The sequence below is a fragment of the Barbatula barbatula genome (genome assembly GCF_947034865.1).
Source record: "Barbatula barbatula genome assembly, chromosome: 2".
NCBI lineage: Eukaryota > Metazoa > Chordata > Actinopteri > Cypriniformes > Nemacheilidae > Barbatula > Barbatula barbatula.
The window spans coordinates 27,825,599-27,853,398 of NC_136767.1; the positions used below are offsets into that span (position 1 = coordinate 27,825,599).

The following is a 27,800-nucleotide window of genomic DNA, read 5'->3' on the forward strand; positions in this document are numbered from 1 at the left end:
AGGCTAGCCGGCCCTTAATGTTCAACTTATTAGACTTAATAAGAAACTTTTTACTTAATTAATACCAAACGTTAAACGCAGATTTTTCCCCACTACTCTCAAAGTTCAGCCCTCTGCGCCAGAAGGGGGCGTGGCGTCATGGCAGAATTGGGCGGCACTTCGATGATGTCATCGGAGTAAACAGAAAAAATGGCGACGCCATACACAGTAGATCGAGTTTTAGGGACAAACGCGGTCATTTCCGAGAGCTTTGCCAAGCAGCTGACCGATTTACCCGCTGAATTGTTAGAGTATATATTGTGCTTTCCTGTTCTGAACCATTTCGACATTTCCAACGTTTCCTGCACGTGCAAGAGGCTGCGCGACGTGTGCCACTGCAGGGGGAAGGTCTGGGCGCACCAATACAAACTCAGGTGGCATTTGTTAAAAAACACATTTCTGAATGATAACCTCCGTCAGCTGCAAGATAGGCTTCGTGCTTGATTTAAACCTTGTCCATTCGTGTTAGATGTGTCCTCAATGCTCGGTTTGAGAATTGTCAGGGCGCGTTCACATTGTGATGATGCATCGGATGTGTCCTGCGTGCATACATGCAGAGAGATGTATATGCGTCGTGTTTTAAAAGGATTGCATCCAGTTTAAGTCAAAGCAACACATGCGCATATCATTATTAATTATGAATAGTGACCTTTAACAAAGAAATGCTCAGATAATGTAGTTTCCATGTTGTCCCCTTGAAAACATTTATAAAAATTCCATACTATCAAAACTATAATTTATTTATATAAAGTCTTGCTGGAATGTCGTTCAAAGCTTTCAGGATTTATTGTTTTTCATGTCTTAGTTCTGTTGTATCCATGGTATTTTGGGTTTATGGTATTGATAATAAAACCATAGACTGGTGTCACTAAACGTCTAATTTAAAAAAATGGTAATGCAATGCCAAAAGTGGTTACTAAACTTAATAACCAAAATAAACAGTGCATTTTACTTGGGATATAGTTAATATGGAAAATAAATTCTTAGGTGCTAAATTACAATTTGTTAACTTCCGGTCTGTGCTCGGTCAATATAAACATTTAATGTCTATTAAGTTTATATTAATATTAATTCATAGCCATTTTTATTTTATATTCATTCATTTTGAATTAATTTAACAGTTAAAGATTTTTTTATTTAAAATGTAAGTTTGGGATCATGCTTTTGCCGTTCAAACGGTCTATAGATGTTGGAATTGCCTTGGCCACATTTAGGGTTGTCTTTAACATGATGTTTGTATTCCCTTGTCTGTCAATCCTTTATAAATGAGTATTTTTATATGTGAAGTTAAACGGATGTGTCTTGGATATTTTAGGTGGCCCAGGCTTCAGAGACTTTATCGACAGAATGAGTCATACGATTGGCTGAAGGAATTTAAAACGCGGCACACGGTCGGGCAACAGATAAGAAGAACGGTAGAATCTATTTCAAAGAGGTTCTTCACAGAAGTTGTAAGTTAATGTGAAGTCCGGCCTACGACGCTGTGACACTGAGATAAATATTTACAGAATTATATTTACATTTTCATGATGTTATCATCACACAGCGGTTAGACAGGTATGGTTATAAGGCAAGCTGGTTTCTTTTTTAGCCTTGCATTGGCCAGGTTCTCGGAGACAGCTTCGCGGAAATAGAATCTCTTGGTGCTCCAGAACACTTCTGTGAAGACGAGCTGATCACCATTTTGAATTCTGACAAAAGGTTAGAGATGATCTTATTTCTGTTACCATCCGATTTTCTGAATACCATTCGGTAAGCAGATCAGATGTATAATTCTCTCTCCTTTTCGTTTTATGGTGGCTTCAGAAAAAGTCTGACACTTAAGTACTATGCAAAGAAAATCCTGTACTTCCTCCGTCAGCAAAACATCTTGAGGAATCTGAAGATTTTCCTTGAACGGCCACCAGAACAGCAATCAGCTCTTGAAGGTAAAAGCATTTCCCCCAAACACAAGAAAGTTTTTTTCTATTTCTTGAAAAAAAAAAAAACAGTGCCTTTCTTCTTTTAGTACAACAGTGCCTTTCTGTTTCATCCAATTTTCCAGGGGCTGTTTTGGTCGACCAGTATTGCAACCCGCTGGCTGAAGTCACTCTTGAGAGTGTATCTGCCCAGATAGAAGACATCACGGACAAGGTGAAAAAATACCTGCGAGTGAAAAATCCCACACACCCGTGTCTGCGAGCTAGTCAAGGTCAGTCTACAAAAAGTGATCTAGAAAATTCCATTGCTTGTTTTCAGAAAGGTCCTGTGTAGCCAGACACACAGTATTCTCTGTTGTCTTATAACAGCTTTGAGCGTGATAAATTAAACTTCTCAGAGGTCTCTTAGGTTACTTTTCGACAACAACTTGTTCAATTTGGCAACAATAAAGTTGTTCTTCACTGTGGTTTTCCTAGAGGACTATGTTCTGGAAGACTTGGACTTACAAAGGCAGGTCATATGCGCTCTCAACGTCGTCCTGTATGAGCAGCTGCAGTACAAGGGCAATGAGCGCGACTACTACAATCCGCTGAACTCATACATGCATCAGGTACAAACGGATACCGCCTTGTGTCTCATATACAGTGCATCCGGAAAGTATTCACAGCACTTCACTTTTTCCACATTTCGTCATGTTATATATAATATTTATGTACATGTGCTTTTTCGTAATAAATTTGCAAAGATTTCAAACAAACTTCTTTCACGTTGTCATTATGGGGTATTGTTTGTAGAATTTTGAGGAAAATAATTAATTGAATCCATTTTGGAATAAGGCTGTAACATGACAAAATGTGGAAAAAGTGAAGCGCTGTGAATACTTTCCGGATGCACTGTACACATTTTCTATATAGAGATCTGTGTATTTTTGAGTTACACCAGCTCTATTTCAGATCTAATGAGCTGCCTAGCTAGAAAGCATTTTAAGGGGCCATGGGCACATTGGTTTTGCATGCTATTTCAAAGAATGAGAATACGATTTTGGCCAAATTACAAAGCACCTTACCAACACCTTACCAAAAAATGCAAATTCTGTCATCATTTACTCGCCTTCGAGATGTTGGAAATCTGTATACATTTCTTTGTTCTGTTGAACACAAAACATGATATTTTAAAGAATGTAGGACAGCAAAGAGTTCTGGGACACTTTTGGCAACCATTGTATTTTTCCTACTATGGTAGTCAATGAGTTCAAAATCTATACGTCTGGTTGTACGCATTCTTCCAAATATCTCTCTCTGTGTTCATCAGAACAAAGACATTGATACAGATTTGTATCGAAGGTGAATAAATGATTACAGAATTTTCACTTTTGGGTGAAGTATACCTTTAAGATGACACAACTCACACCCATAATCACAGTGAAAGATGCCACATACGTTTAAAAAGCTCTTATAAAAATGGTTATATAGAAAGCATTTTTTCTTTTGTCTGTAACTAAGCAGTTTAAATGCTGACTCGAATGTAGGCAAGAGAGTGAAAAAAAAAACAAAAAAAATAATATAATAAAGAATAACATAAATAAATATATAAAATGTTAAATGTATATAAATATTTAAATACGGGTATGATGTTGAATTGAAATCTAAAGATAAATGGATAGTCAACAGTGTGCATTCTTGCGCCCTCTTCTGTTAAGGTGCTGCTCCGTCATACAGGCATTCCCATCAGCCTCTCTGTGCTCTACATGACACTGTCCAGAAATTTAGGAGTACCACTCGAGCCTGTCAACTTCCCCAACCACTTCCTGCTCCGCTGGTGCCAAAATCAAAGGAGGTGGGCATTATTAGCATTTCTTCACGTTCTCTGTATCTGTTATAAATGCCCTGAATCCATTGCTTTTCTCTCGTTCGTGTTTTATGCCAAGGAGCTCTGAAAAATTCTTCATTTTATTAAGTTACAATGACAAAAATAAGAGCATGCCTAAAATAACCAATGAGCTGTTTTACAGGAGTGGAGACATCTATGACTATGTGTACATCGACGCATTTGGCAACGGCAAGCAGCTGGCTGCTAAAGAGTGCGAGGATCTGATCAGACACCAGGTGACAGCAGATTACTACGGTGCTATAAGCACAGGAGAACTACTACTGCGGATGGTGGGAAACCTGCTTAACATTGGCAAGAGAGGGTAAGACTGTAGGATTTTTATTGTCGGCAGCTTCCCTTTTCATACATTTTTTTTATAGCACAATAAAATGTGAAATATCATTCATATAGATGTTCTTGGATACAACACTGGCTCTGTGACAGCTCAAAGCCAGAAATGAATATTGGCACCGCTTGTGTGTGTGTTAGTCAATCAAAAGGCATGAAGGGTGGGTTTTTGGAGACATGTGATTGAACGAATAGGAGCCGAGGTCATGGAAGAAGATGGGAGAAACAACACAGATGGATTGTGGGTCTTTTCTGTGTTGTTGTCGTATACGTTTGATGACCAAAGCCTGTTAGTGTTGGTAATTTAATGAAAAAATACTTTTCTAGATGCAGTGACACTCTGATAATGCCAATGAAGTAGATGATGTTTTCACGCTGCATTTGTAGTCATCAGTAAACACTCTGGGAAGTGTTTAGTCTGTGTTTTATGTCAATGAGTGTTTTTTGTTGGCTAAACGTGTTCAATTGTCAGTTTCTGTTTTTGTTTTCTCTCTAGGGAAGGGAACGAGAAATCGTACCAGCTCCTACGTGACTCTCTGGATCTCTACCTCACTATAAATCCTGATAATGTGCAGTATCTTCTGCTGCAGGCCCGCCTCTACTTCCACCTGGGCATCTGGCCGGAGAAAGTAAGCACAGTCACACAAAACATCCAAAGGTTAACATACATTTGATTGACATTCAGCAATCCATCATAGTTCCGGTCACTTTGGGGGGGTGTGGCATAAGATCTGGCCTTTCGGGTTCAAGTCCTGCAAAGAGAGATAAACAATCCAACATCATTGTGCCCTTGAGCGAGTCATATTCATCTCTGGTTACAGCAGAGGGGCTGGATTGTGCCGGTGATGTGGATTGTCACGGTCACTTTGGATAAACGCGTGTGCTAAAGGAGTACTTGCATAATATAAACAGCTGTAGCAAAGTATTAATGTCAAATGCTAAGAATAAACCGCAAATGCCATTGGAAATGGTTGCATGTTGGATACAAAGGCAAGTCCAATATTATCCTGATTCAGAAGCTACTGTTGTAAATACTAACTCTATATCCTTCATATAATCAAGGCTGATCATGTAATTATGCTTTTAAATACTAGTATATAAATACAGTATACGTTTCACAACAAATACATGCTAACCGTGGCCATCGTCGTCCATGACATTCTGTGAATAAAGGTCTTTATTTCACTTTGGACAGAAGCATCTGCGCCAACTGCATAAATGTTTATAAATAAATAAATAGTTTGAGGAATTTGCCTTCAGGGCTGTTAAATGATTAATCCCATCCAGAATAAAAGTTTGTGTTTACGTAATATATGTCTGTGTGTACTGTGCATATTCATTTTGTATGTACAAACATACATGTATATTTTAAGAAAAATTATATTTATGTATGCATGTGTTAATATTTCCTAAATTGATATATATATATATATATATATATATATATATATATGTACTTCAAGTAAATATGCTATAACTTCTCCACTGGACTGTTACTTACATAGCTTTTGTCCATCATTTATTTGCAGCACTATATCCATTGCACTACTTTTATAACTGCTATAACTTATCATTGTATATACCTATCTGTATATTTCCTGTTTATAGTAATAGCCAGCTGTATATTCTGTTCATTGTACATACCCATCTGTAAACTACTTCCATAATACATTTTTTCCTGCACTTATGCAACCACTGTATATCCTGCACTTGCTGCTATTGCACTTCTGGTTAGACAGGGGTGGGGGGGTGTTGTGGCGAAGGGGGCATCATAATGGAATTATGCTTAGGGCACCACAATGGCTAGCAGCGGCACTGTGTGTAATGACAATAAAGTTTAATCTAATCTAATGTGTAGCCCACATGCATGTTTATAAATACAAACAAATGTATATGCACGGTACACACACATACTGTGTATATTATGTAAACGCACTTTTATTCTGGATGCGATTAAATCACGATGAATCGTTTAACAGCCCATATACAAAATATAATTTATGGTATGATGTCTTATCTGTTTTATTTCTGTCTCAGGTGTTGGATATTCTGCAGCACATTCAGGCTCTGGACCCATCTCAGCACGGCGCTGTGGGCTATCTGGTCCAGCACACCCTCGAGCACATCCAACACAAAAGACATCTAGTAGAACCGGAGGTAAAGAGACGCAGTGCGCCGGATCACGGGGACGTGCAGAACTCTGTTGGTCTCATCATGAAGCATAAAAGGTGCGAGTGCGTGACAAACCACAGAAAACGTGTTTTTCTCTTTGTCCTCAATATCACATTTTGGTCTCATTATAATAACAAAGAATCGTCTGAAATTAGAGGAGAGCAAAGAGAACAAATTAACTTCTATTATACGGCAACCTGGTCCTATTCTGCTGAAAAAGTGTGTTTTACATAAATAAGTCGAATTGATATTTGACGATAGAATTTGTCGTTTTTATTTATGTTTTTATGCTATCCGATTGTTCTCGTAGGTCAGGCTATAACTGTGTGATTTATGGATGGGATCCCAAATGCACAATGAGTCAGGAGTGGATTAACACCATGAGGGTCCATCAGCTGTCTAAGGGGGCTGATCAGCCCTTCTACAATGTCCTGGTACAGGACGGGACCTGTAGATATGCTGCACAGGGTGAGTCGGCCCTGTCGTTGCTGTATTCGTAATCTTATTGTTGATACATGGGAAAGAAAGAGTTCAAGTTTGATTTCCGTGAAAACTCATTTCCTCAGCGAAATGGAAAACGGTTGTTACGAATTATATTCTCTTTGTTTGCAGAGAACCTCGAACCTCACGCGGCCCCGCTGGAGATCGCCCATCCCGAGGTCGGGCGCTACTTCACCGAATTCTCCAACACGCATTACGTCGCCAACGAGGAGCTCGAAACGCGCTACCCGGAGGACATGTGCAAGACCCACAGCACTGTAGAGGAGCTTTACCACAGTCTCACCCCAAACTCAGGGCCGCCGCCGGAACCCACCGCCAATTTCCAGGACCACGATTTATTAGATCCATAGAATGGAATGCCAACAGTCGTCCCTTTCTCTCCCTCCCCAATCACAAATGTTTAAAATCAGCCATCTTCACACTAATGTGGGAGTCACTGATGGTTTATTTAATAAAAGCAAAAGATAGTGTTAGATCAACAGTGTTTTCATCTGTACAACATCCTGGTCCTAGATCAGTTTTAAGGGCAACTATCACTCCGAGCCGCCTATGTAATCGGGACTGAATCTACAAACCTAACGGATGTGGATAAGTAACGATATTTGTATGGATGCTCACAAAATGTACTTAAATTATGTGTAAAAATTGAATTTTCATGAAAGAGGATCTGAATATGTGTATATGCGATCTGTTTCAGGTCCACTTTACTACATTGTCATGTACCCTGATATAGTCCTGCATATCTCACCGAACTAATGCACTAACTAATGTTACATCTGTTAACAAACATGCACTTGACATGACATGAAAAGAAATGTCTGAAAGATTTTGTAGTTTATTTCCCAAAAAAAGAACTGTGGCTCAAGAACTACTTGGCTCATAATGGGTATAAATCTAACGAGTATTGAAAAAATAAGAAATTATTACAATAAAAGGAGAAACTCAAAATGTGGTGGTGTAATTATTTTATAATTTATTTATCCGTCACTAAACTTTCATGTTCAAAAAACAGTGTTATATTTTCTTAGCCCCGAACAGTTAGATTTGCACTTTAAATAACTTTCACTGCTTTCCGATTTCAGAATCAAATAAATTTTTGCACAAAACCTATATCAAGAATTTCTTTATATGTATGCATGTATGAAAATTTAGCATAAGCCATATGGCTCAATGATTTGAATAAAAATGAACTAGAAGTCCAGGGGCCATTTCAATAAGGAGGGTCAACCAACACAGATTAAAAATGTGAACTCTTGAGTTGAGTTGCGAAACTTTTGAGTTTTTGGTTTCAGCTCATTTGAGTTCTATCAACTCTGAGTAAGTTTACCTTGAGTTAAGCGCTTTCACCACAACTATGACAAGCCATGATCAGTTGAGCTCCTATATAGCCCCTTTTCACAATGAAGTCATTCAACTTCCGCCTTTTGGCAAAGAAGTGTTTCATAACTTCAGTTTTGCAACAAACAAGAAGAACTTCACTTTTGCAAAATGTGTGCAATGAATGACTGTTCATGAATGAGGTACACCACTTGCGCTTCAAAAAGGGGGAGGAGATTGAAAGAAAACTCTGGGTTTGCCAAAGAAAACCTGCTCCCTACCAGGTTAGGTTCACAGAGTAAGTATAAGTTACCTCTCTTTTACAAACGGGCTTGAGTTACTCAGGTTTGACATACGTCGCATTCTGAAACGGAAAACCCAGAGTTTCCCCTATTTCAGGGTTAATGTACTCAGTTTTCACCAAACCTCCTTTCCGAGACGGGACCCAGGAACAGGTCCATATGTAAACAAAACAGTGTGTGCTTATCAACTTTAATATGCATCCAAAGCAACTCAACCTCAAATATTTATGATGCAAATATGAGAACCTATAATGCACCAGCCAAACTATACTAATCCACTTCCTGATAAAAATGCTGGACATGTGCCAATGTCCTTATAGAGAGAGTTTTATTCCCCGGGCATTTAGATCATAGTATTCTGTCATTGTATTTAATTCTGTATGCATTTTTAATAATCATTTTAATACTATTTAAAATAATATTATAACCATGAGGCTTTATTTCATATATTGGACACAACGTTAAAATTTGGTACGACAGAAAGCCACAGGTGTCCAGTATAGAAGGCATGTAGAAGTTTCTACAAAACCTGTCATAACATACAAAACACATAATGGCATTTTCAGATCCCCGGACCGCACAAAGACTCGAACCCAATCCACTTTGCATTGCCTATTTCGCAACAGGGGAGGATCTTTACTCTTATAGCTGGGAACAGGTTAAACCTACTCTCACTTTGTTTCCTCGACTCTTCAGTGAAGGACTTTATCATGGGAGGTGCGCAGTCTGAGCATACGTTTCAACATCTCTCTGATAAAACCGGCTGTGAGTAACTAAATGTAATGTTCAGAATGTTTAAAAACTAATATTATCACTAGTTATGTTGTCAGTAGTTAACTTATTAGATATGGCATATATAAGCTGTTGTTTTTATTGTGCGCATGTGTAATATATAGTGTCGGTATGCTAAAGCATTTCTAGGGACCTAGAATGCAAACTAGCGTATGCTTTACTTTCTGTGTACAATTTTTTTCAGCTCTTTGGCTGGAAGTCTCTTACAATGTCCCAAATTAAATTAATTAATTAATTAAAAGAAAAATGATAACATAATACTTACAAATACAAAATGTGTAGTGTGTTCATGTTTGTATAGGGTACACCGGGACAAGGCTATTTCAAAAGTCCAATTACACAAGTTCTCATTCTCTCTAGCAGTGCTTTTGTATATAGTGTTTTAATAAGCGTTTTACCAAATTGAAAACAATCTAAAAATGACGGGTTGTTTTTGCTGGTTTTCACTTATTGTGTATTTAAAGAACTGTATGGCATTTTCGGTTGTCTGTTCATACTTTCCGCTATTCAAGCCTCTGTTAGAGCTCTTAACAAACCTCGGGTGTAATGCAAATGACAGATTTTGTGACACATTGTGTCCCAGAAAAAAACGGGAAGAACTGGTATTTCCTAGTTGCTTTCAAATATTTTATGTTGTATTACATTAAGTGAATATGTGTGTAGTGTTTTGAATGCTTAGTTCCCACAACTATATATATATATATTGTCTATATATATATATATATATATATATACCTATGCATAAACAGTTCTCACTTAACCTGACATGACAAAACATCAAGTAATATACTTTCAGAATGCAATGAATCTTCAATTTAGACAGTTAAAGTATAATATAAGCAGTATATTTACATTGAATAGTACATATAAATACTACTCTGTCGGTGACTATATAATACCAAATGACTGAATGGTTATGATCTTACTCCTGTGTTTTGACATCTCAAACTGTATGTAATCTCACTTAGTTGGAATCTTGAACAAGCCCACACATGTAAGGTTTGAGACACTTTGTATGGGAGAGGTGTTTTTGCGATGGCTTTCGTTTATTTGCTATAGATGTACAATATTAATAAACACGACAAAAGGTTTTCTAAAAACTAAAACCGATATTGCACGTATCTCTTGCATATCTCCTTTTTTTAAACGGACAACAGGACAACAAAATCTCCTGTAACACAATCTCACAATCGCACCTCACCCACACATATTCTGTCTCTTTCAGTAGCTAGAATATAACGTCAGACCGCTTACCCCCTTCATCTGTTAACTATCAAAATATATTTTTCTACCTGTAAAGTGTTTATTTTAAAATCTTTGTATATTTTGTTTATCCCCACTTTAGTTTCCATAGACCAGATAAACAGCCTCCATAAACGATTTATGTACCTCACAGAAAATGAAGGCGTTTTAAGGTACCGTACAAATGATTGATTTAAGGCTACTTATTAAGGTACAGTTCACGCAAAAATAATTTTGGCTTTTTTTAGACGACAACATCTTGAGAATATTATTAATTTGGCTGAGAACCCAATCCGCAGACAGATCATCGAGGCCTTTTTTGATAATAGGTAGGTACAGAGGAGTTGGGACGGGGCTAAATGTCACATGTGACGTTTTATATCTCACAAGGGACTTTTTTCCAGGAACATGGGTCAGAATGAGGAAGGCTATTCACAGGAGGTTGGATTTGAGGAATTTCTGACTATTCTGGCATTCTTCAAAGCACCAAAACAACACACCAGCGAAGAGGAGAGGCAAACTATCACGAAGGACAAACTACGCTGTGAGAATACGTTTCAGAACAAACTCAAACTATACAATTCAAACTAATAACAAACATTTTCAGAGGTAAAGGCTAGATCACAGCTGAAACAAACACCGCCATTGGATTCGGTTTGATCAGTGCGGTACATTATGTGGCGATACACTGAATCAATGAATCGAACAATCAATGCATCGCTCGTACTTAAATGTTTAATGGGTTCAAATTAAGTTATAAAAACAGAAATTGTGTGGAAATGCATAACCGTGCCTTTGGGAGTCGCATATTTGGAGTTTGGTCATTGGCTGGGTTTTGTAACGCAAAATATCTGGCAACCCCGCCACCAACTTCCACAGAAACCTAGCAGGTCCGTGTGCACAAACTTTGTGGAGCAGGAGAAACAGGAATGTCAACAGTGTTTAACGCATTCATCTTTTGTTCTTACAACACTGTTAGGAATGGGTGTACTCGTAGCGGAATAAAAGCACAGGGAGGTTATTTTAGCTTAACAGTGGTCGCCCTAAAAATCTGAAATCCAAACCTATTTAATGTCTCATTAATCTAAAAGTAAAAATATTCACCACACTGAATGAAGACATAGATTGCCCTTTGAAAGGTAACAATAATGGTAAAATTTGTGTAGTAAAGCCTAGGTTCATTTTTGTAGAGCGGGAATCAAATAACTAACACTATTGATAATAATTGATAACTTTGATTTCTTCTCTGCAGTTCTTTTCAACATGCATGACACTGACAATGACGGCTTCATCACGGTAGACGAATATAAACGTGTAAGGTTCATTTGACTTCTTTATTCTTAACTTTTCTCAACTACATTCACATGACTGTTTGTAAATCTAATCGTAGGTGGTAGAAGAGCTGGTGTGTAGTAATGAAACCATAGAGATGGAAACGGCAAAAGCCATTTCAGACGCTGCAATGCTGGAAGTTGCAAGTGTCACAGTGGGTCAGATGGTACAGTATTCTTTTCTGTGATTTGGTCTAAATGCAACTGACATGAATCGCGATCGTTTTACTGCAAAGCGAAAGTTTTGATTTTGTAAAACGGTTCTTGCCGTTGCTATAGGGTCCGGATGACTTTTATGAGGGAATCACCTTTGAACATTTCCAGCAGGTTTGATCCGGTCGACAGTCTGTTTGTCATTAGCTTATTAGGGAAATATTCAAATGATGTGCATGCAGTCCGTACCTCACATTTGAATGTCTCTCCCACAGATTTTAAAAGGGATCCAGATCGAGACCAAGATGAACATTAACTTTTGGAACTTGGACACGATGACAATTCAATGTAGGAAACCGATTTAGTTTCCTCTTTAGAACACAACGTTCTAAAAGACTATTTCAACCTTTAGTAATAAATGTTTAGGATGCGGGTATGAGTGCTATGAGTGAGTCCAGACTTCATGAATGTACAAAGGACACATAGTTCTCCCAACTATTTTATAACCTATATTTAGAGACATTGGTCAACCACATGGGGCTATTTTTGTGGCCTCTCAAGGCACATGCACTCAAACATTTTAATTGACCCACGCTTTCGTTTATACAATGCTTATATTAAACAGGGTTTATAGCGCCGTGGGCTTTTACAAACGGCATATGGTTTTGTTCCTTAAATAAAATGCACATTTTGATAAATGACTAAGTCATCAATCTCTTGTTTTTATAACAAAGAAGTGCCATACTCCACACCCTGAGATAAGAAAGCAACAAGTCATGTCTTATCAGTTACTTCTGAAACAGACTGAACTCTTATGTTGGCCTGGTTCAGCTAGTTCCTTTCATAACAATAAAACGCAATCTATCTGGCAAATATGTATTTATTATGAGTGTTATATGTTAATACATTTTCGGGGTGTGAAACGTGGTACTCAAATCATTTATGTATATGCATATGTATGTACAAGTAATATTTAAGTAGGCTTTAATCTGATCTTAAAATTATGTATTACACAAATGATTATTGTTTGAAGGCTTTTCTTAATATTCAAGACAATCAAATAATTATTGTTTTAGAAATGCATGCATATTCTTATTGTGCTTTAAAAACATTAATTGATATTATATAAAGGTCATATGGACTCAGAAATGCGTACGTATGGAATAATCCACAATTTAAACCTTTTGATCATTGAAAATGTATGTACTCATCACTATTTTCAAGCAGTCATTGTAGTAGCAACGTTCTTTGTGTGTGTGCAAGAGAGAAACAACAAATATTTACATCTCATATTCTTATACTAAACACAGAACCTAATTCAAAACAAAGGTTTATGGAAACAAAAGTGATTACAATTAGGCCTTAAATTCAGCAGAGCAAAACTAAAATCAAGTTCTCATCCATATAAAACCGGGTCATCCAAATTCAGACGACTTTACAAAAGTATGATTTGACTTACTTTTCAGTAAATATCAAAATATGTTTTCTCTGTGAAGCCTCACCCTAAAGAACTGCAAAGCAGATGCCAACCTAAGTTCCACTCAATATATCATAAGGCACGGCCAAGCCGATGTTAAAGTTGTAGCCGGACGAATCGATGTAGTTTGACCTGCAGATGGGCAGAACATGATCCAGTGCCGATGAGTCCATAGAGAAATCATAGTGACAGATCAGCCCCCTGTGTCTACAGAAACAATACAAATTCAACATAAATAGTCTGTCAACAATAGCAAAGATAACACACACCAGGCATCTGCAGTCACCTTCGGTGAGCGGTGAGGTCATCGTCTGTGATACAAGCCCCGCGAGGCTGCTTCTCATCAGGGATGTTAGCCGTCACTAGAGTGCTGCCGTTAAACTCAATATGTCGAACCGGGTGCCTGTACACAGATAGAAGAGTCTGATATCCATGTCGATTATACGTGACACTGTATCAGGATTAATTCCATTTTATTTATTCAGAGCTTATTACAATGTTGCATTGTTTCAAAGCAGCTTTAAAGGAAGAAAGACAAAACCGGACAAAAAGTAAGTATAAGTATTAAAATAACAATGGTCCATCTTTGCTCTTGGTTGTTGACGGCGATTGCCTGAGCTGGAGCGATCAGTCAAGTCCACAGGATCTCGCAGGAGGACGGCAAAATAATATTTCAATCTAAAGTCTTTCTTTGTACTAGGCGTGTCACACTATACCGATATAATTGTGATATTAATCACTGTAATTTTTTGAATTGTACAAATTCTACACATTAAATTAAAGGGCCAGAATCTGATGGACACGTGGTACTAGTATGTGGTACTTTTGCATCCGTTTACATGTTTGCCTTGAAGGGATGTTCACCCAAAAGTTAAAAGGCAATTATCATTTATTCTCCCTCATCTCAGCAAAAACCTGCATATGACTCTTTCTTCTGAATATTTTTTGAGAAGTGTCTCAGTGGTTTTATGTCCATACAATGGAAATAAAGAAAAACATTTAAGATAAAAAAAATTAAAAGTGTTTTTATTTTCATCGGACGCACGCGTGGACGGAAGATAACTTCCAGTCGTTGTTTGTTTATTGATCTGTGCCTAACAATATAACTATTTATATTTAATATACATCAATATTAATATGAATGTATATAATTATTTTATCGTATTGTCTTTATTGTATAATAATTGTATGATATGTTGAATTTTGTTCCATGTTAATTTTATTAAAAAAACAATTTGTTGAATGGGTCATGTAACTGTGTCGCATTCATAGAAACCGTATGAGACATTGACATCTAGTGGTTGATCTTGGTATCGGAGTCTAAATTCAAAATATTAGAGAGGCAAAGTTACGGTTCTTCTCGGTTTCTTTTGCTTGTTATCAGAAATCCACGAACGCGCACATGCGCAGTAACGTTTGTTTATGTTGTTGCTTTGAGACGGTCTGTACGGTTGCAAGGGTGTTCTGGGTAAAGAACAAAATCGAGGATGATTTGAGGTCCCGTCCATATTGGAACAAACAAGCGAGCATTGTTACCTGTTGTGCATTTCCCAGAGTTTGGCTCCTATCCTCATCTCCCACACACTGACCAATCCCTCAGCGCCACCACTGACGATCTTCCAATCATCTGCTTGGACGGTGGTCACGCCCATGTGATGGGCGTATAGAGACACGACCGAGGAGCCGGTACGCAAGTCAAACACTCTCACCCTGAAACAGAAGAATGGTTTAATGCCATTACGCTGTAGGACGTGTCAGGAGCAGAACAACATTGAACCGATTTTAAGAACATTTGTCATGTTGGTGAAGTTAACAGTCCCTCTCTCTCGGTTCTTGGCCAGAAAAAACGGCAAAGTGCACCAGACTCCATGCCAATATTCTCATTGTGCGAGACAAATATGTCAGAAAAAACGACAGCGTTATTTCCCTAACAGAACACCGCAGTGAGTTGACATTAGTGGCCAGTACAAAGAAATTACTTTTCCAGACCCAAAGGAGCTCAAATCCATCTGTTCTCTTTAATGGTACCAAAGGCAGCCAAAAGATGACTCCATGCCGGCGCCGTCCAAAAGATAATCGACAAAATTTAATTTTGCTTGGACAGAAAAATCACTTAAGAGCACAAAAGATATTAGTCACAATGAATAGGTAATGCATAGGCAAGCAGGATTTAATGTTGTGAGTAATTATGGCGATGGTCCATATCTGTTGCTCTTGTTTAATTTGAAAACGGTGTCATATATTTACCGGCTGGTTGCAGCGGTCATCAATCCACTGCTAATCTAGCGTCTAGTTTCACGGAGCTGTCATCTGAAAGGCATCTTTTAATTCATCAAGAATATTGGTGTCACGCAGCTAAAATGCCAACAACTTAATATAACAGGAGAGACGAATTCATGCACTGAGAATGCACATCCGTGCAGGGAGTTCATATAGTGATAGAAGGTTTTTATAACACCGAAGACGTCTTCAAATGAAGAAATGTAAATTAAAAGAATATGCGAGCTATCTGGAAATAAAATTGACTGAACAGGACAATGATGTGTTTATCATTAGAATGCTCCTTTCTAAACATCTCTTGAAGTTTTCAGTTCGGTATTTTCCGTTTGTCAGTAATTCAATGCACAAAACACATTTTACAATTTCAATGTGCTACTTTTAGTTAGTAACACATTTGCCGCCATAGTAGGAATAATGAATACCATGGAAGTCAATGGGAGATGAGATCTGTTTGTTTACGGACATTCTTCCAAATATCTTCCTTTGTGTGTACAGGTTTGGAACAATCGTGAGTAAATGATGAAAAATGATTAAATAATTGGGACCATATAGAGTCTATGGAAACCTTTCCACTTTATTGTTAATAATAATCCATAGTTGTTCATTAGGTTGAAAATAGATGCCTGCGTGATCTGATACGTGATGTGAAAATGAAGAAGAGCGTGTTCTGCAAGAGGCAGATATGAACTTGCATCATTGAGTCTTTGGTAAAGTACGATCGTTTTTACGCTCAACATTTTGTCTTCGACGCACGTGTTTTAAGGTCATCAGAAACAGTTCAGCGTTTCCAAACTATTGACTGCTTTACTTTAAATTGTACTGATTCGGAGTAGCTTCATTAAAATGTATCCATAAATATTTCTATTTTTATGAGTAAAACACAAGCTCTTATATCCTTTTGTTCTCCCTCTCTTTTTCTCTCTCCATGCACAAAGCTGGACACGTATCACTTATGGCTCCTTCACGCTGTGTAAACTTCCTGTTCAGATGTTTAAGCCAGACACGCTTCTCTTTTCTTTACGGCCAGATCCAATCAGGCACCAAAACACACAAACACAGAGAGCCAACCGTTATCTGTCCTATTCCTCTCTCTCTTCACAGCGCAGATGCTGAAGAACCGGAGAGAGCAGAACTGATGCATTAGGTCCTGGCCTTTGGCCACACTAATAAAGGGCAGGAACCGAGTCCCCATTTTCTCTGTGTTGTTTGGTGTTCTGCCCAGCGTTGGATCAGGTGGGGTCAAATTATTCCAGCCAAAATGAGTCTCGAAGGAAAACCTCGTTTCATTTATCCATCAAAGATGGACAAAAGGTGAGCGTGTTCGCTTTGTCAAAATTGTGGCTAGATGAAAAACAAGAAGGGATGCTTTAAAAGAGGCCGCAGCTGGCCATAGAAACATCAGGTCCTCATTCTTGGCACTCCATAAAGTATCCGAGGGAAGATGCAGTCGGAATTTATTTACAAAGACCTGCCAAGCAACTCTCCACCTGCCAAAATAGCGCTCCTGCTGTCACGAGTGTCGGTGAAATGGCTCTTTATTCGGCGAAGACTAATTGAGGCATCGGATGTGGACGCCGCTCGTGGTTCTCCCGGGCAGATGCACCGCGTCTATTCTAGTCTCCGGCATCTCTTTGTCCGCTAAATCAATAGCCCTCGGTGATGCCCCACTGACAATAACTCAATCCTTTCAAACCGAGAGCTTTTCATCATTACTACCCCCTCTTCTGTAAGTGCCTGAGCTTTTCAGAAGCTCTCTGTGAAATGATATTTTAAAGAATTGTAAAAACCGAACAACAGCGATACCCATTCATTTCTATTTTATGGACACAAAACCAATGCAAGTCAGTTGGGTTGCGCCGTTGTTCGGTTACCAACATTCTTCAAAATATCTTCTTTTGTGTGGTGCAGAAGAAAGAAACTCATACAAACGACACAAGGGTTATCAAACAATGACAGACCTTTCCTTTTGCGTGAACTATCACTATAATGTCTGTCAGAAACTGACGAAAGTGCCCAAATTGCTGTCCGAGCTTTAGACTAGCGGTCACATTGAGCCATGAAACTCAGGAGACACCGGTTTGAATGTCCATTCTCTTCACACAAAACCGAAATAAGAAATCAAATGAAGACAATTCCAAAATGTATACAGTGATAAAAACAACTAGTAGGATTTACTAAATTTTTTGTGTTATTTCGTTTTATACTTAAATAAACTGTGGGTAAAAAGTTGCGCACATAAACCCCCCAAAAAATAAATCCTACTAGTTGATTTTTCAGTATACCTGCAATGCACTGTAAACAACTTTGGATAGAAACACTTACAAAATACATAAATATACAGTTTACACAATATGGGCAGGATACTTTTTACTCTATTATAATTAACATAACCGGTCAGAATTGTCAATTGGAATTACAAACAAAGTCTAAGAAAATCAAGTCTAAAAATGAGAATTAAAGGGATGAACGATAAAGGAAATGGCAAGTTATAAGCATTCTTCCAAATATCTCTCTCTGTGTTTATCAGAACAAAGCCATTTCGAGATTGGCAAAAACTTAAAGGTGAGTAAATGATGACAGAATTGTCATTTTGGGTGAAGAATCCCTTTAACACCAGCTGCATGCGTAAATGAGAGCGCTATTATCCGTCAAAACTCATCGAACTCTCCCTGTATAAGAAACTTCCAGTCGCAAGAGGTTTCAGTATGCCAGACAGATGACAGAAACGTGTGCATGTGTGAACGTAACAGAGATAGATGAGGTACACGTGTCGTGTCGTACCGCCTGTCTTTGTTTCCACACACCAGCAGGTGAGGGGGGCTGTCTCGCAGGTTGACGCAGGTGAAGTCCCCCGCCGAGTTCCCCACGGTTATCTCCGACTGGCTGGTCTCCAGGTTGTACACCTGAATCTGAGGCGAGAGAGGAAAACTCCTGGTGTGATTGTAAAACTCACAGGATTTTTTTGTCAGTCCCACAGCTTGCATCCGCAGATGTCTGCAAACACATTTCTCATGTCTTGTGAACACTTAACACACGTTTCAGGCCGACACAATTATTAAAAGAAAACAACAGAAGCAGTCCGTTTAACTAAAACTGTGTCAAAAAAAATGTGCTCATATTTTGGGCCATTGAATTGTTAAGTACTTCAGCTTTAGGGCACAATTGTAACAATTCACCGAATGTACTCAAAAGCCCTCCAGTCATTTGCAAAGCTTTATACTCTTGCTGTTTTTGCATGCAATATGCAACAGATGGTCGTGAGCGATCTGTGGACGTACCGTCTGAGAATTATTTGAAACTTTGAAACATCAGCTGCCATGTGAAGACTGAGTAAAGGAAAGTCAACGGTGCGGTCATATTGGACACAAATTATTGAGGCAACAGTTAAACAAAAGAAAAGAGGGAGCGCATGATGTCACTATTGAGCTCATGCCAGCTGTTTAGTGCCTTCGGTTTGGGCCAGACACGCATAATTGCGAGCCACCGTGTTGCCTGCCAACATCCTTGAGAGAAACCAAAATGACAGCCAATGGGAGTTTATCATCAAGACACCAGAAAGCTCCCAATATTCTGTAATTATTAAGGTAAACACATACAGCCGCGGAAATAATAAAGAGACCATTTCAGAGACCATTTCTCTGATTTTAAAATGTACTATTTATAAGTATGTGTTGAGGTAAAATATGATATTGGGCATACATTTCCATCATCTTAAAGCTGAATAAATAAGCTTTCCGTCGATGTTCGGTTTGTTAGGATGGGACGCAATTTGGCTGAGATCTTTAATCTGAGGGGGCAAAAAAATCTAAATATTGAGAAAATCGCCTTCAAAGTTGTCCAAATTAACTCACAAAAATAAAGTTTTCATATATTTATAGTGCGACATTTACAAAATATCTTCAAGGAACACGATCTTTACTTACTATCCTAATGGTTTTTGGCATAAAAGAAAAATCGATTATTTTGACCCATACACAGTGAATTTTTGGCTATTACTACAAATGTTCCCACGCTACTTAAAAGGGATACTCCATCCAAATATAAAAAGTCTGTCGTTGTTTACTCACCCTTGTTCCAAACCTGAATAAATGTCTTTGTTCTGATGAACACAGAGAAAGATATTTGGAAGAACGTTAGCGATTTTCAGTTCTGGAACATATGTTCAGTTGAACACCAAATGAGATATTTTGAAGAATTCTGGGGCACTTTTGACAACCATTTAATTTTTCCTACTATGGTAGTCAATGATGTTCCGGAAATTACTAACATTCTTCCAAATATCTTTCTCCGTGTTTATCAGAACAAAGTCATTTATACAGGTATGAAATTACATGATCAAATTATAATTTTTGTTTCATTCTGTGAACCACTAACAATATTTCTCCCAAATTTCAAATAGAAATATTGTTTCTATTTGCATTTATTTGCAGAAAATGAAACAGTGAGAAACAGGTAAAAGACAGAAAAGATGCTCTCTGTATATTTTCAGACCTCAAGTATTGAAAAAAAGTTCATATTCACTTTTAATCAATACAACAGCAATATTTGTACATGTATCTAGAAAAAGTTACAAATGTATTTTTTCTATGTGATAACCTCGATTTTAATCAAAGTTTTCATGCATATATTATATTGCTGTTGGATGACTTTGTGTCACCCCGAGGTTTGATTTTGTCGAAATTCAACAGACACTGAATTGGAATGGACACTATGAAATGAAAATTTGGAACGGTCTCTTCATATTTTTTTCCCACGGTTGTATATGTACTGTATATAGGTTCACACTGATCCGACAACTATCAACAAACACCAAGAAATGGCCACCATAAATTGACCCATGTTTTACTACAGCAATCTTGATTTTTCCAATGAAACTGTGGTTATAGAAATAAATCGTTCAAAAGAATTACACTTTACAACCCAATAATTGATTTTGTCATTTTATAAATTAACTTATGCTGGGTTGACAATGAATGAGAGATGGCTCGCTGCTGAACTCGTGTTTTTGACTGGTTTTAATGAGGCACATGTCTTCTCATCAAATAACACGCACACATTTTAGATCAACAGTGTTGGCGCTGACACGTCTTACCCCCTAGCAATTTGAAAACCATGCCAACATGTAACACTACTGACAGAGACATGACATCACACAAACAGGAAAGAGCTAATCATGAATTCGCAGTTGCACAAGATGGTGCCGGTGAGCTTTTGGGGCGCCAGGGTCGGAAGACTAATTTCCGGTTGTATAATATTGTGTAAAAGGAGGATTTTTGGCTGGCAAATATGGGTAAAAAATAAGCGATAGATCCTCTTAACATTGCCGAGCACTTTGTTAAGCCAAAACAACTCGATAGTGTTATACGACCGGAAATTAGTCCGCCGACCCTGGCGTCGCAAAAGCTCACCGGCGCTCACCGGAATGGAAAGATGTAGACGACTCCAGAAGTGACAAATGGAAAAACAGACAGTGTGATTCCATTCTTACGTGTTACAATATTTAGTCAATAATCAATAAATATTTCATTCCTAAACGTAAAAAAAACACAATTTAAAAGTATTTTCTGCATTTGTCTTTGTTTAGATTTTTATGTTGGATACTGTAAATAAGAATGATTAATATTCAAAACATTACATGTATTTATAATATTTTAATATTGAATCATTTAATAATAAATTCATTATAATGTACCTTCTTTATAATTAAGCTTCTTTAGCTAAAGTTTTGCCTTTTTCTTCTCTAAACAACGTAAAAGGATGAGGATGAGTGTTTTGTTTTCTCCCTCATTTGTCGCTTCGGAAAAAGTCTTCTGCTAAATTAATAAACGTAAATGTATTCTTTAACATAGCCATCGAGCATAATTCTGTTATTTTGTTATTATTTCAGTAATCCATCTATATAGCAAAAGTACCATTAATAACATCGCCCTATATCATCAATAGCCCTATTAAACCATTATAATACAGCGGTTTAATTGCTAGGCAATACAAAATCTGTTTAAAAAAGAAAACTGTCCAACATGTACAACAAGAAAAACTTGATTACTTCCTTCCATTTAACAGTGAAACAAGACAATTTTCCTGCAAGCTGACATTGATAAACTGGCTTGTCGTTCACCCTCCCGGTCGGCTCTAAATATCCGTCCCGGTTCAGTTAATGAGAGTGTTTAAACGGGGGTGATGTCAGTGGACAAGAGCCAAAGCATTGTATTGTACAACAGGACACCATCTGCATCCATCTATCAGGCACTCATCTGATTACTGTCAACATCTCCAGACGTCGCTTCACTGATAAACTACTACAATCCCTCCCGTGAGCAGGGCTCCCGCCGAGACACTCGCTGTCTGGCTGGATAAACACTATTGAGAAAGGTCCGTTGTGATTTGGAGAGGTTTATTTTAATCTCTGTTTAAAGCAATGGGTCACATGACGGCTGATCTTAAAATCAGGAGAGGATCGCTTGGGTTTAACCTCAAAGCTCTTGAGAGACTTCAAACAGCCACATCAGCAAGGATTAGTCTGAACTCTTTTATTTGATACTTTTTAAATAAGAATTATCTTTAATGTCATTGCAAAAAATATATACTGACTCACCAGGTATATATACTATATACGAAAAACATTTTAAACACATATGCTCAGATTTGATATGATTCATGATACTGGCTTCACCATTTCGGTTGTTTAACATTATTTTAAAACAGATTTCCAAAACATTAACAATTTTCAATAAAACTTTTACTGTATATATAATTTGTTAAAGAATCAACTGAACCATAAGTATTTAAATGAAAAAAATCGGATAGGACTGTCAGTGGAACTGAATTTTAAGAAAGACGTGAAGAAAGCTAGACCCGAAGAGAGAGAACCTTTTAAAGCAATTAAAGCACAAAAAAACATTAAAACATATAGTGTATGTTGACGCAGATCACATGTTGGTCAACCAATAGGATTGCGTGGTTTTTTACTTCTTTGCCGAAGGAGATCACGTTTACGAAACGCGCTCTGTAAAGCACTTTGTCCATTTAGAGCTACTGTAGAAACAACATGGAGAATTCCATTTAAGGGGACCCGCTGTGTGTGTAAATAGAAATAGATCATTCTAAGATAATAAAAAAAGAAAACGCTTCATTATGAAAGTTCTTTATACACCTCTGAAGACATAGTTATGTTTATTATATTGCATTTCTCTCAATAGATTCTCCAAACTACACACTGGACCTTTAACAAATGTGTTCCAGTCCCCCTGATGTTGATGTACCTCTGGTTGGGAATCATTAACCTGATTAACTTCTGAGCTTTGTGGTGGTAAAGAGAGCAACCAGGGACCATTTTGAGAGGTTCTGGGACCAAACTTTGGATTCATTAGGTTGTAGGTTTATCTCTAAGACAACATGATCAAAGAACAATGCATGTAACTTTGGGAATACATCCGTGAGCTCAATTATCCAAACATCAGAGACTGACTACATGAGATGTTGGTGACCGTGTTTTGACTCAGTGGTTAAGGAATTCTGCTGGGAAAAATAAGACTGTGGGTTTAAACCTCATGAGAATTTTGACTTTTGGGTAAACTTCGCCTTTGTGTATTATCCATTTATCTGTGTTTGAGCAGCTACCTTGTTGCCGCCATCATTCATCCCCCAACCACAGCTCTTGACCCCCAGAGCAGCTTTGGAGGCCGTCACATCTACACAGGTGACCGGGTGGCCGTACACAGAATGAAGAACATTGGGTTCCTCTTCCTTCCGTCTGGAATCCAACAAGTTAACACTTTCACCTGCCCACGCCGCGACCAAAGGGAAGTCCCGCCTCCCTGGCACCACCAGGACTCCATCTACCTGAAAGACACAGGATATCTCAGGATTCTTCACAAATACTGATTTAATCGATATTTATACTTTTACTTAATCGGTTGTAAGGTGTAACGATTGATGGCACCATCTTGTTGTCTCTAAACAAAAGTGCATTCAACATAAGACTTAAATGAAGTAAAATTAAGTAAGTAAAGATAATTAAAATCATTGCGTGATTTGTGCAATATTTCCAACATTATGTCAACATACTTTTTAACATTGATGTCATTATAACAACTCTGTGGAAAAGAATATAACAAGAATAAGATGCAGCATTTCGAAAAAAAATTACATTTACAAATACGTATCAACACTAACATAATTATCCTCAGTGATTAAAAATCAATATCAGTCAATGAAAGATAAATACACAACAGGCATAATGAAATGTCTTGCAGGTGCAAAAATCACCCACGTACAATCTCTATTTATTTGAAATGGTACTTATATTTTTATTAATGTAGGTTGGATCGAGGAGGGATTCATTAATAATTGAAACTTATAAGGAAATCATAAACGTACAGGTTTGGGTAACTGAATGAGACATTGTGATCTCCAGTAGCCCTTCTCATCTGTGGAGTCCAGGCGAACCTCTGGTCCTGATGCAGAGGCCAATGCTGGACAGTCTGGGCTGAGATCCAGAGCATGAACCTTCTGTAGATGCTGGTACTGATGGATGGGTTCAAGACCGGTTTCAGTGCTCCAAACATCTACACAACCTAAACAAATAACAACAGACACATAAGGTGCTTCACCTCCAACAGCGACCAAAACAAGAACCATCGAATAATGAAATTCTCCAAATGCAAGGTATTGTCCAGGTATAATTTGGATTTGAAACATTTTAAGATGAAATTTAATTTGAATATCAAATTATAATTATACTTTAAGTGGCCTAGTTTAGAATATTCTGACTTATTTCATGATTTTAAACTCTAAATGTTATTTTGTGTTTGTTTGTTTTAAATGTTCAAAATCGTTCATCTTTCTAGTTTCCAGGTATAAGATTTTAAGGCCCCAAAATGTGAAACTCACTGACTAAAATGTTACAAAGCCATTTAAAGGTATTAAATAAGAAGTCTCACCGTTCTCATAAGCAGCTGTGGCTATGGTTTTATTGATGCGTACAAGACTGATGTGAGGAGCTGGACTTTCGTTTCTTAAGGAGTGTGTTGAGCGCAGGTAAGACGTGTCCCAGTGAAGTGTGTCCCACAGACGGACATCACCAGAGGTGTAGCTACAGAACAAGAGAGTGATACACTGATTACGGTGAGACGACAACTTAATAGACGATTGAAAACATTCACAGTTTGTTACTTTATACCATACATGTTCCCATGTATATAGAATATCAGACATACCCAGCGATAACAAGCCCTGCACAGGAACTGACATCACACAACACTTTTCCTAACTCGTACTGTAGGTTGCGAATAGATCCAACACGATTCTTTTGGCAACAGAGCAAAAACATTTAGTTAAGATGATCATTGTAAATACAAATTCAAAAGGTTTAATGAATATGGCTGTCCAATAAAATCTAACAAATTTAATTGAATTACTTCAAATTAGCCTCAATACAATCTAGTGACGTAGCTCTTTTTTATTTTATTTGAAGATGTTTTACCTTCCAGTTTGATTTCACAGTGCTCTCAGTGTTGTAAGCGTCTCTAAGCGTGCTCTTCCAGCAGGGGGAGTCTGAGATACTTGTCCCGCTGTGAAAACCTTCCTTCAGACACAACTTGTGCCACAACACCTCATCCTCAGCCAAAACCTTCCAGGATTTACTAGCCTGGACCAAAAGCAAGAAATAAAAAGGCTGGAATATTGATATCACAAAATATGTTTGATCATTCTGAAGGCTGAATGGGTGTATCAATATTAGATCAGAATAGAATAAGTACAGTAGAATATAGGAAAACAAAAAAGCATCTGTTAAATGAATATATGCAAATGTAACCAAACAGAAACAGAACAGAACAAATAAAATAAAAATTAACAAGATAAATAGAAATAAATAGGAAACATCAGAATATACCAGAACTGAATAGAATAAAACTTAACAGAACAGAATGTAATGTAATAGAACAGATTCGAATATTACTGAATAGAATTCAACTGGATACAAAAGAACAGAACAGAACTGAAAAGAACTAAACAGAATAGAATATAAATGAACAGAACATATCTAGACACAACAGAACATAGAGAATACAACTTTATCTGGCTTTATATATTTACCTGAGCACATCGGCCCAGGTCTGTTCTGCTCAGAAACTGAAAAATCTTCAGTGCCAGTTCATAGGGCAACTCCACGTCAAAGAACGGGATGTCATTCATTTCATTCTGAACACATTACAACACAACAGATGGAGATTTATTAAGACAACCACGACTAAGCACCAAAATCACAGTACATTATGATCATCCACTTACCAAATCCTTAATGAACTGCTCGAGCAGTTCGTGGCACGAGCCGCTCGCTTTTTTAGGAGGCGCGCCTCTGTTGATCGCATCGCTCTCGGGGGCGCGCTTCCTGCGCGTTCTCTCCTTCTCGATCCTGTCCAGCAGCGGGCTGGTTCTGCCGTCCAACAAACCCTCGGCAATGGACACATACCCCGGCTGATCTGTGGATCCGGGTCGAGTCTGTTTCTTCCAGTAGCTTGCGTTTTGATCAGATGGGCTGTCCTTACTCGGGTGTCCAAAATATCCCACTTCGTCTTTACTGCCTTTCTTGGTGTTTAATTCGTGTTTCCAGCGCTCTCGGAAGGTCGAAAGCTCTTCGCCTTCCATTCCAGTTTACACAATAGTCACGTCGTGTTTCTATTCATGTTTAATAAGGTCTTAATCGCCTGCGAGACTCGTGGACTACCGCTGTTAACATCAAAACAAACGGCGGTCCGGTGGCGAAATGGCGCCGGGTGGAACATTGCGGAACATTGAGTTCCGCTCGGCGCGTGCCTCACCCACCCAAACAAACAATTATTCATAACACGAGACAATGGTTGTGTCAAGAAAGACTTAGTAGATGCCTACCTGCAAAGATGCGTTTGATCCACTTAAACAGCAAACGATTGGCGATCTTAGAATGTCCGTTATATATAATAATTTACGACATTTATAATACAAATTATTTTAACTTTTTAGTAATTCATCTTAACGGGAGATTACATTCAATGCACAAAAATGCATATGTAAAATATTTATAATATAGCTTATTCTGTTATTACTACAATGCACAATTATATGATATTGAACATGATATGCCGATATTACACAAGGCACGTTTTTATTCCTGTTCTGCATTGCAAAATGAACACATTTATAGAAATGTATTCGCGGAATGTATTAACAATGTATTCAAATATACAAAACGACAGTCCCCAAAATGTCGTTTTATTTACACAGCCAAAGTTCTTTGAAAACGTTTACATCCTTGCACGCAGAAAAACGCCAACGTTTCACGCACAGCACGTTTTAAATTGGGATGCATACGTCTGTCGTGCAATCTTGTCAAGAATGCCTGTGAATTGTACGACCACCCCTTGAAAAGACAAAAGCTGTTGATCAGAGAGAAGTGAGGACATTGAAGAGTTAACCATTACCTCTCTCTTAGGGGAGATGGTGATGTAAACCCTAAACCATGTGACACTTTAATAAATAATACAGCCGACAGAAACAAACACACACTGTTCCATCGACAGGCGAACAAAACACGATTCTCTGCATCCAAACCGAGATTTCAGAGAGGAAAGCAGAATAGATTATAGACGATGTGCTGTCTGCCGGTGAAGCAGGCTCTGAGCGCGCTTGGAGACTCCGTGCGCGCCAACGGATGCGCTCCGCTGCCCTTTGCGCACCGACTGCGCTGGATCGGCGATCAGCTGCAGAAAAGATGGGCTGCAAAAGATCAAATCATCGAGGACGAACGACGAAGCGACGGGAAAAACATCATCAGAAGCTTGCAGATAGTGTGCGCGGTCATTCAAGTGACGCTTCTCGTGTTTTTAGTCAAAAAGCGACATCTGTAGGTGAGACGATGCGCACATGATCTAAAGACGAGCACCAACAGGTAAGAACGAGCTGACAGGTGAATAACATAACAATACATTAGAGAGGAGAGGAGCATTTAAGCAGAGATTCTAGGGAACTCTTAAAATGGCCGTGTTTTTGGAAAACATACGTGGAAGTATAATGGAT

At 38.1% G+C, this 27,800-nt stretch overlaps 3 protein-coding genes across 3 annotated transcripts; 2 read left to right on the forward strand and 1 right to left on the reverse strand.

Annotated features, from left to right (window-relative positions):
• Positions 1–120: 120 nt before the first annotated feature.
• fbxo21 (F-box protein 21) lies at positions 121–8,048 on the forward strand. Its single transcript, XM_079447553.1, has 12 exons — positions 121–413; positions 1,355–1,490; positions 1,631–1,740; positions 1,846–1,967; positions 2,084–2,230; positions 2,436–2,569; positions 3,659–3,795; positions 3,971–4,150; positions 4,673–4,805; positions 6,214–6,404; positions 6,659–6,816; positions 6,961–8,048. The coding sequence occupies exons 1-12, from the start codon at positions 190–192 to the stop codon at positions 7,197–7,199; spliced, it is 1,911 nt and encodes a 636-aa protein (XP_079303679.1). The 5' UTR covers positions 121–189; the 3' UTR covers positions 7,200–8,048.
• Positions 8,049–8,972: 924 nt separating this feature from the next.
• On the forward strand, positions 8,973–13,000 carry tesca (tescalcin a). Its single transcript, XM_079451274.1, has 8 exons — positions 8,973–9,233; positions 10,606–10,675; positions 10,751–10,831; positions 10,907–11,046; positions 11,755–11,816; positions 11,893–12,000; positions 12,113–12,160; positions 12,262–13,000. The coding sequence occupies exons 1-8, from the start codon at positions 9,179–9,181 to the stop codon at positions 12,349–12,351; spliced, it is 654 nt and encodes a 217-aa protein (XP_079307400.1). The 5' UTR covers positions 8,973–9,178; the 3' UTR covers positions 12,352–13,000.
• On the reverse strand, positions 12,475–27,667 carry fbxw8 (F-box and WD repeat domain containing 8). The gene is made up of 11 exons (XM_079451273.1): positions 26,037–27,667; positions 25,842–25,946; positions 25,228–25,392; positions 24,962–25,050; positions 24,686–24,837; positions 24,123–24,319; positions 23,364–23,585; positions 18,525–18,652; positions 15,000–15,173; positions 13,750–13,866; positions 12,475–13,670 (listed from the first exon to the last, which is right to left on the reverse strand). The coding sequence occupies exons 1-11, from the start codon at positions 26,391–26,393 to the stop codon at positions 13,517–13,519; spliced, it is 1,860 nt and encodes a 619-aa protein (XP_079307399.1). The 5' UTR covers positions 26,394–27,667; the 3' UTR covers positions 12,475–13,516.
• Positions 27,668–27,800: the final 133 nt, after the last annotated feature.